We start from the raw sequence: 10,261 nt of genomic DNA, 5'->3' as shown, positions 1-10,261 counted from the left end.
GTTATTATTTAAAATGTTGCATGGAGAAGATTTGGATTGTTGTTTCTAGTTGAAGAAGAAGTCGTTCTTCTTCTTCTGTTTCTGGAGGGGCATGACCGCCAACTAGTGGAATGGAGTGTGAATGGCGGTGTGCAGCCAGATGGAGATGACGCGTTCTGCTCATGCGCTCTTGTCATCAGAGAACCGAGCCAGGGAAAAACTGATCAAAAATACCTGCAACAAGCGGGAGAATAACCACCCTTAAATCGTTCATTACTCTGCCACCTACAGGCTGTGCTGAAAGCTGCAGCTCCTCTTTTGAGGAAGTGTAGAAACTTTACGGTTCTGTTCTGTTCATTAGCTTTGGATCTGATGAAAGATTTTGTTTTATTTATTCCAGCTTGATAAAACAGCAAATTACAGGACTGACCTCAGGTGTTAGAACTGCTGACACCCGGAGCTCCAGGTGTGAATCTGTCTCCATCACTGAGAGTCTGCTCCAGATGTTACTTTCCAGCACGTCAGAGGAAACCACCTTTTGATCTTAACCTTTTCCTGATCAGATTTGTAGATTCATGGCTATTTTTTTCTCCCTCTTGCTTCCTGTTCAGGTTTGAAAGATTGGAGGTTTTGGCAGTTTTTGCCTCTACTGTCCTGGTCCAGCTGGGAGCTCTGTTCATCCTGAAGGAGAGGTAAAGACACGCAAAGACACACCGTACCATCATTAGCTAGTAAACCAGCTCTATTTGATAGGCGCTCCATGTTATCAACATTAGAGGTCGAATATTATTCATACAAATTCACAAGCTGCGACTGGGTCAGTGAATGCAGCATCGTTTGATACCAGAGCACAGGCTCAGTGCAACTTCCCAGAAGCTGCCCACGCTGCTTTCAGGTACCGCTGGGACACAAGGCCTTTCTGAGTATCAATGCAGATAGAAAGTCATTTAAAAAGGTTTGATTCTGAAATGTTTCATTTCAGAAAATAAAATAGAAATCCTTTATTATCCATTTGTCTGCAGCAAATGGCTTCAGGTCATTTTAAAACTCGAAGCGGTGGCGGCTGGTGGAGTTTTCTCCGGGGGGAGGGGCATAAATCCAATATAGATATATAGCGAAAACCAATCAAACTAAGTTATGGTATACTTATATGAATGCCAACAACAAAAAACATTCTAAAAACACTTTATAAAAACAAAAGATAATTAAATATGCAGGTTTTTCTTTTTGTACGTAAATCTTGCCCTTCTGAGGTTTTGTGAATGTTAATCTGTGTTTTTTCCAATATTGTGTCACAAACCTGAGAAAAAAAAAGTACCAGTTTAATAATGGAGAAGCTATTAGACAGCTTTATATATATATATATTTTTTTTTATATAAAAACTATTTATTTTGTGTTTATCTAAGAGCAGCTATGCAACTTGACAAACATCTATAAAAAGTCGACTATATTCTATTATTTTTCATGTGAATCCCAGATTTTTTATTCTTCTTTTCCTTTTCTAAAAACTGCTTTAAATGCGTCCTAGCGGTCTTTATCCATGCTGGATCAGATCCTGACGTTTGATAGCTGTAGTATCGTGGACCGCCACTAGGAGGCGAGCGTGATGTAAGTCATCCCGATCAAAAAATTCTCGCACGACCGGAGAATCAGCCTAGCCTGGTGAGACCATCCTGATCTCGCGAGCTTTCAAGGTTTCACTCGCAGATCAGTCTGGAGACTCTCCGTTAAAGAAAATTTGGAGCCGTTCACCAAACGAACGTCCAATCAGCGTTGGCTTTGAGGCGGGTTGAGGTGTGACGCAACGAGAAGCGCGACAGTTCAGTCTAAAGAACATGGCGGCTTCAGCCGATGAAACTAGCGTTAGCGTGGCTATCGAGCAAGTTTTATGGGAATTACAGAGTATTTCTTCACTGAAAGAAGAGCAAAACACTGCTCTGGAGGCTTTTCTCAGAGGAAAAGATGTTTTTGCTCTTCTCCCCACTGGTTTCGGCAAGAGTAGCCTGGCTTGTGGTTGTGTTTTCGTCGTCGCTCTGTTAGTACGTCATATGCTTCTTTGATCTGATTGGTTTATTTGGCCCGTCTATCACCAACATAGACCAATTACTTCCCAAAATTACTTCAACGGAAGGTTTCCAGATGGATATATGGATCAAATCCATCTGGTGGAGTCAGGTTAGAATCGGCCCAAAAGTGGTTTCTGAAAACCGTCCGAACCGTTCGGTTCGACTGTCTCGGTTCTGTTCGCGTGTGTTTCGTTCGGTTCATGCGCTGCTCCTTTTTCTCATAGGCGAAGCGTTTACACTCCAGAGCAGAAGGTGGCGGTACTGCGACCAAAGCCAACCACCAGTAGTAAACAAGAAGAAGAAGAAGCGAAGCAGCGTAGCCGGGTGTAGCAGAAAAAAATCAGTTGTTGTGGAGAATTGTGTGGGTATGGCGAGTGGGAAAGAACAGGAGTTGGAAGACGCGCCAGCAGCACTTTATAGGTCTGCTGTATGGGACCACTTTGCATTTAGAGTGACCTACGATGACGGCGGGAAGAAAGCTGTGGATAAAAGTGCAACAGTGTGCAAGCATTGTGCAACACGTTTTGTTTATGCTAACAGCAACATGACCAACATGTCAGGCTAACAATCAGTATATACCGAACTGAAAACCGTGAAATGAACTGAACCGTGGATTTTGTGAACTGTTCCTCCCCTACAATCTATATTTTCCTTGTTTTATTTCTATGGTTTTCCTTTGAACAGGAAGATTTTAGGAAGGATTTCCTGATCCAAGTCGTTCTGCCTTAAAGGTTAAAGGTTCCCATCAGGCTGAACATCCTGTTTCTCTCTCTGTCATGGGGGAGCAGTTCTTTAGCTCCTCCCTTTTATCCATAGAAACGATGCTTTCACTGTTTGGCTCCAGGTGTAAGCGGCTCAGGAAGCTGGTTCACAGCTGGGAGTGTGTTCAGGCTGTGAACTGGTGAACCTGGACGATTGAAGGGATGCCACTGCCTCGCTGTGTCTGTCACTGTGAGACTCTCACACCTCTGCTGGCATCAGGTCTGGGGTTGTCCTGAGGTCACCCCGCTGGAAACCATTTTCCCACAGCTCACCGAGGGATGATCTTCATCTGGCAGCTTTAACCTGCTTCTGGTCCAGCTTTAGATCAGCTGTCACCTACTCTCAGCCTGGCTGACATTATTCATCCAGTGGTGCTAAAGCAAAGCATTTGTTTTACAGTCCGGACTAATTATTCCCTAAAATAGATCCAGTGTTGAACTGGTATTTAGAGCTTTTCCTGCCAAACTGGTTCCAGTTCTTAACTGGTGCTAATTCTCAGTTCTGCCACGAAAATCCTCCGACTCTAGTTTTAAACACTGGTTCTGACTTTGTCACTAATTGTGACTGAATGACGATCAATCACAAGTTCTATCAAGTTTTATTTTGTAGAAAGAATATATTTAAGCTGATCTATTGTTTTTATTTTTGGAATTGTTTTTATTACTGGGGTTAACTTTAGACCTGCCTATTAATTTTTCCTGGAAGGGGCCGCCTGTGGAGCCCATTGACTGATGACTTTTTTTAAATCTCTGCTTCAATTCCATTTCAGTTCTGTTTATTTCTATAGTGATTCTGAATTTAAATTCTGAACAGAATTGAATTAATTTAGAAGATTAGGAATGCAGGACGGGGTCAGGAGAGATGATCTTTTTGGTTTTTGTTCAAATGTCTGCTGTGATGACAGGAGGTGGTAAATATTTAAGCTGTAAGATATTTTTGGTCATATTATAGTCCTTTTTTCTTTTAGTTTTCTTCCTAGAAATAAGCACCATAGTTTTCTAAGTCAGAAGTGCGTATATGAAACGCTACCTGTTGCCATCAGCTGCCTTCAGTAAATTTGGTTTTGAAACATCGAAGGCGGCGACACTAACTTCTGTCCAAAAAATATTTATTTTCTCATCAAATATCTTATTTTATCATTCTATATTTATCATTAAATACAAAGCTGCAGCTAGATCTGATATTTTCAACTAAATATATTAAAAAGTCTTTCTAACTCTGTTCTTAGACTCTCTTCATCTTTACGTATCACCAGATGCTGTTTGGGAAATCTCGTCTAATTTCTGTTTAGCTCTAATTTTACCGCTGATGGTGACTGAACTCAACTTGTTGATGAAAAGTTTTAAAAGTTAAGCTATTGGGGCAATAATTAGCTGCACCAAAGTCTGTTTCCTGTTTGATAAATCTCAATATCTGATGGTAGGGAATTATATCTGCATGTCTTCCTCCCGGTGTTATGCATGTTCTGATGATCAACATATGTTCAGCATGTTCATGTAGGCAAACATATTAAATACGGTTAATTGATCAGCTTTGCACATGCTTTTAAGATAGCATGTTTTTATACATTCAGATGTTTAGTCAAAAGAGGTCCAAATGTTTTTAGATCATTAAACAAATATTCTCAGACCTAGCTAAGCTAATAGAATGAAACGGGATTTTTCCAACGCTAAAACTGTGCAGCCGACCTTTTTTCATCAATAATCATGAACTGACTTTGATTCAAACATGTTTTTTTTAAAGCTTTGTTCTGGTTTTAAAGGAAAAGTCCAGTCAGCCAGGAGTGATCTATGGATCATTGCGATTTAATGAGTTTAGCGTCAATCAGTAAAGAAAAATAAAAAGAACACATTTTTATCGCGATCACTGAGTCTGGGAGCGGCCATCTTTGCCCAAATATAGTAACCCCTCCCTCCTGCCATCTTCCAGCNCTTTAATAATCAGACCGGAGGCTCCTCAGTTAAAACAGATCAACCTTTGTTTGGGTGGATGTGTTCACCTCTCCCCTGTGTGTGTGAGTTTGTGCTCCTTGTCTCCTCTGGTCAGTTTCACGTCTCCATCCCAGATCCGATCAGCCGGCTGTTGTTGATTCACCGTGTTTGTTTCTGTGTTGTTAGTGTGGAGCGCTTCGTGGAGCAGCCTGAGGTCCACACGTAAGTATTATCCCCGCACACACTCTGATTCCCACATGACCACGGAAAATAAACATGATATCCTCCTGCGTCCGTCTGAGGGAAACAGTCAGTCAGTCAGTCAGTCAGTGTGCCAGCTGTTGGGAACAGAACATCTCTAACTGGGTCACTCACAGTAATAACAGAATTAGACTTCCAGAGACGCAGCGATGGTTAATTTTTATCCCGACATTAGGAATATTCATCCGCTCCGTTCAGACCTACGGATGGAAAACGGATTCATTCACATCCTGGTTTGATTTAGTGGAATCTAAGCCTGTTTGTAGCTTATTAAAGCGTTCAGGTGTTTCCTCCAGTTTAGACGTTTTACAGGCTTATTAAAAACAATCAGAAAAAAATGCTAAACTGTAACTAATAAGAGGTTAAAACGTCTTTAAATAAGTATATTTTCCTTTCATTTGAGCTGTAACTAAGCTATATCTTGGTGGGATGACTATTTATCATCCCTTTAACAGCACTTTAAACTAAATAATAGGTGTATTTTTTTTAATCCTTTTTTAATTCATTTGCAAATTGTCTTACCTGCTTAAATGAAGGAAAAATGCACTTATTTCAAGAAAAAATTACCAACTTTTATAATTTTTTTGCAGTGCAGGGTCAGTTTCTGATTTTAAATTTTTCTAATTTCCTGGAAAGTTATTTTCCAACGTCTTTCCCTGTCATTCCCTGATCCGTCCTGGAAGCACGATCCGTACCATCAGCTCATTTGTTCAACCAGATATACATCTGAGTTTCCATAAATAATGTCATTATGGTGCTACAAGTTATTATTTCTGTCCTTAACTCACTAAAGAATGCTAATAAACATCTTTAAAAAAATGTTTTCCGACTTCTCTGAGACAATTTTGATGCCTTTTACGTTTTCTCCATTGAACTTGTTCTCTGATGTCATCATGGGACACGATCAGAGCAGTCCAGAAAAATCTGATTAAACCATGTTTATCTGCATTTTAGTGTTTCTTTCTTTAGATTACGCACTACACTCCTGATCAACATCTTAAGACCAGTCAAAAAATTGCAAGAATTTGCATTTTGCACTTTTGGATCTAAAGACGGTTCTAAGCAGAGCTTCAGAATGTTAAAAGACGAAATCAGCGTAAGAGACAAAAACTAATTGAAAACTGCATTTACACTCAAACATGATTTTTTTTCAGCTGATCAAAAGTTTAAGACCATAGCTAAAAAAAACTACGGTGGCCCTGAAGTACAAACTGCAACTACAAATCTAAAAACACAACTACATTAAGCAAAACAAAACTACATAAAGCAAAGCGCAACTACTTTGTGGCGTTGAAGACGTTTTTTTGTTTCTGAAGCCCTTCTCCGGCAGATTCCGTCTGGTGACCAGTAATGGCCTTAATTTGGGTAGAGGATCGTCCTGTGTCTTGACGGACAGCCAATCGGATCCTGCGGATCAGAGCTGGTGACCTTTTTTTACCTCTTGACTTTTTTGTTCCATAACCCTCAGGATCATTTAAAAAATGTAAAATTACTGTCTTACTGCGTCCAACGTCAGCAGCGATCGCACGTTGTGAGAGGCCTTGCTTATGCAGCTCAACAATCCTGCCACGTTCAAAGTCAGTCAGCTTTTTGGCTTTTCCCATCAGGACGTCTTGACAGGCTAAAGACTTGACAGAAAATGACATGGAATCTAGATTTTTGCACAGCTTTTGGCTTTTAAAGACTATGGTCTTAAACTTTTGATCAGCTGAAATAATGTTTGAGTGTAAATGCAGTTTTCAGAAAATTCCCTGCTCAAAAGTTCTTGTCTCTTGCACTGATTTCTTCCTTTAACATTGTGAAGCTCTACTTTCAAACTTCTTAAAATCCAATAGTGCAAAATGCAAATTCTTGCAATTTTTTGACTGGTCTTAAGATTTTGATCAGGAGTGTATATAGCATAATTTTAACACGAAAGGAAAACATTAAACCTAAAAAGACTAAATTTATGTTTAAATCCAAAGCTGAAAAAGTTAGCTCCTGGAAGTAGCGTAGCATCCCATTTCCTGTCCAGATCGGGAACAGACGTATAGTTAGGACGATTATCAAATGTGTGAGTTTATTACATCTTAATATTAGCTGCCTGTTGTTTGTCAAAACTGATGTTTCCCATAATAGTTAATCTAATTAAAACACGTCCTCTGTCTGGAATATATTGATAAGGCTGGAGCCATGGATGCCTCCTCATCTGCTAACGTGTATGATGCTAAAATATAATGATATGGCAGACTGTAGATGTATAAAATGCTCTAACTGTTAGTCGGGGCCACTTCCTGAGAAGTGAGGTGAGCAGCTGCCTTCTGTGACTCTCAGCAACTTCTCTGATCTGAGCAAGATTATAATTCCTATCAAATCTGTTTTCATGTCTCCTGATTATTTAAAACATATAAGTTATGAAGTGTTATTTAAAGAGTTTGTCCCGATTGATCTCTTTTCAGGAAAAAGAAAAACAGGATTTTAATGCATTTACTTTCTAAGGAAATACATTATTAACTTTTAATTTATTATAGTTTAGTACATAAAAATAAAGAACATAATTTAGGTCTTTTTTAGAAAGTAAAGTCGAAGGATATCTGGTGGCACAGACGAGCTGATGGTACGGATCGTGCTACCTGTCTTTCTTTTTGATCATGAAACTTCTTATAATTGGAGCTGAACCTCCGGATGCCCCGCCTCCTCATTTAGAAGATGTTAATGATTAAACACCTCTGTGGCTCATTGGCTATTTTTGCTGTTAATCACTTCCTGTTTCTTCAAAAATCCACATAAAAGTTTAAATTGAGATATCAGAATAATATTGCTTTAAAATAAATTAAAAGGTTAGAAACGTTTAGTTCTGTCTCTCAGAAAACTCCAGGCGACATTTCAAAGTAAAGCGAAGCGTAACGGACGGAGGGAGGAACACTGTCCCCAGAACAGCTCCACGCCTCCTGGACCAAACGTCCTGCAGATCAACAGGCCTTTGTTTTGCTAAAGCTGAGAGGTTCAGAAAGACAATGTAGTGAGCATCTTTCATTTCACGGATCTCTGCAGGAGGCACAGATTAACCCAAAATTGGAAAAACAAAGACTTTAGAAATAAAACATGTTAGTCAGGCCGGCTACCATTTCTCTGGGAGAAAACGGATTAATGGCAGCTTTGATCGCCTCCGACTCTAAAAAGATTTAGACCTGTTCAAGTGACGAGATTAACTATCTGAACATGATTGGCTTCTAAGGAGAGCAGCAGGTGTCCGATTGGCCGGAGCAGCGGCGCCGCGTTCCCGTACTGATTAATCTGATCCGGAAAGATGCCGCCGCTGGCCGCTGCTTGTTCCGCTCGGTTTTAGTCTCCAAATTGGATCATTGATGGATTTATTTAGTTTTTCTTCTACTTATGAATTGGTGGGGATGTTATCAGCTTATAGGACAGAAATCAATCAGTTTAGGTTTGATTTGGACAGTTTGTGCCTGTTTTTATACCCAGGAGGTTTAGAGTTGGATAGAACAGTACATTCAGTGGAGTCTGAAGGGATACAAAACATCTCTGATCTTTTAAATCCTTAAACCCTGGTTCTGTCTTTCTGTCGACCACAATGGGTTGAGACCAAAGATCTACCGTCTGACTCCGCTAACGGCGAGTAAATTTAAACTTTCAGGAGCCCAGAGGCAGGGGCGGGTTTAGGAAATATGGGGCCCTAGGCAAAGAAAGGCAGGGGGCCCTCTGAATGGAGAAGACATAGAACAGAGCCATTCTCCAGATGTAGAAATGTTAATAGAATAGACATCCATTATCTGTTCTAGGTTGTGTCCCTCTCTTCTTGTCCCTTTTCTTCTTGTTTTCCTCTCTATGTTTTGTACTCAGCTGACTTTTCATGCTGTCTCTAAAGGAATGAAAGATTTTTTCCAAGCACTAAGCTCACTTAGCTGATTGCTCCTTCCTGTGTTTCCAAAAAGGCGACGGCAAAAGTAAATTTATTTAGCCTTCAGCAGGCCCAGATCCAGTAATAACCTGAAGGTGAGGTTCAGTTAGGGCTGGGTAAAAAAAATCGATTTTGAATCGATTCTTTTACATTTTTGCAAAATCGATGTCTAGGGAATGAGATCGAGTTATTTTACAGTGACCCGCGTGACGTTCACATTCAAATAAGCAGGAAAGATGCTCTCAAGATGACTTCAAGCCAGACAGCTGCAAATATATCCAATAGTTTGAATGAAGACATTAACAAATGGAGGCTGACCAGAAAACACCCTGTAGTTACAGACAGTGCTGAATATATAGTTTGTTCAGTGGAGATAATGCAGCTCATGCATGTCTGCTGTGTCACGTCTGCTCGCTCGAGTGAGGCTTCACTTTTTCACTTTTCATAAACAAGTTTGCACTTTTGAGACAGTTTTGTTCACATCTCAAGTTTAAACTGTCTGATTTACAAGTTTGCACTTTGTGTTTAATGACAGGAAAAAATAAAATACATGAGTATTCGGAAACACAGTTGAACCACTTTCATTATTGTAAAAACAGATCGAATCGAAATTAATCTATTTAGAACCGTATTAATCAAAATGGAATCGATTCAGGACTTTGGTGAAAATACCCAGCCCTAGGTTCAATATCTATAAACCAGGGAGGTTTTGGGGTCTGAAGAGTAGAAGAAATGAAAGCTAACCAGCAGGTGGAATCTGAGTATACAGGACAGCGTTTTCCTGCCATTTAAAGATCATTAGTAAATGATCAATTCTGTATTAAATATGCAATTTAAGCTTAATTTGTGTCGCTGTGTTTATCCTCACAAAGATTTCTCCTCATGTAGCCTTTTCAGTGGAACTATCCAAGTTCTCCTAAATCTGATCCAGTACCAGGAATTTCTTCCAGTTTCTTCAAGAAGAAATGGCAAAAAAAAAAAAAGAAACTTTCCAGTTTCCGGAAAAAACCCTGAATGGTTCAGGTTTTAATGTAACCCAGGATCTCTGGGTTCGGCTAACCTGATGGTTTCTGGGCGCCTTGACCCTGAGGGGTCATAATGATGCGCCTGATTGGTCCCTAATGATGGGCTGTTCTTTCTGCAGAGGTCGGCTGTTGGTCGGGACGTTCGTGGCTCTGTTCTTCAACCTTCTGACTCTGCTGTCCATCAGGAACAAGCCGTTCGCCTACGTCTCAGAAGGTACGTCCCCCTCCTGCTCCTCCGCTCACCTCCTGCTCCTCCGCTCACCTCCTGCTCCTCCGCTCACCTCCTGCTCCTCCGCTCACCTCCTGCTCCTCCGCTCACCTCCTACTCCTCCGCT

General features: G+C 40.4%; 1 protein-coding gene across 1 annotated transcript in view; it reads left to right on the top strand.

Moving 5' to 3' along the window:
- slc30a6 (solute carrier family 30 (zinc transporter), member 6) overlaps nucleotides 1–10,261 on the top strand; it is a 95,598-nt gene that overhangs the window by 57,346 nt on the left and 27,991 nt on the right. Inside the window, exons 7-9 of the mRNA XM_015387351.1 lie at nucleotides 591–671; nucleotides 4,926–4,961; nucleotides 10,046–10,140. Of these exons, the coding sequence (XP_015242837.1) occupies nucleotides 591–671; nucleotides 4,926–4,961; nucleotides 10,046–10,140 (212 nt within the window). The remainder of the gene's footprint in view (nucleotides 1–590; nucleotides 672–4,925; nucleotides 4,962–10,045; nucleotides 10,141–10,261) is intronic.

The sequence above is a fragment of the Cyprinodon variegatus genome, unplaced genomic scaffold, assembly GCF_000732505.1.
Source record: "Cyprinodon variegatus isolate N-32 unplaced genomic scaffold, C_variegatus-1.0 Scaffold392, whole genome shotgun sequence".
In the NCBI taxonomy this organism is placed as follows: Eukaryota; Metazoa; Chordata; class Actinopteri; order Cyprinodontiformes; family Cyprinodontidae; genus Cyprinodon; species Cyprinodon variegatus.
The sequence above is the reverse complement of the archived record's forward strand: the minus strand, read 5'-3'. Positions and strand labels throughout refer to the sequence as shown.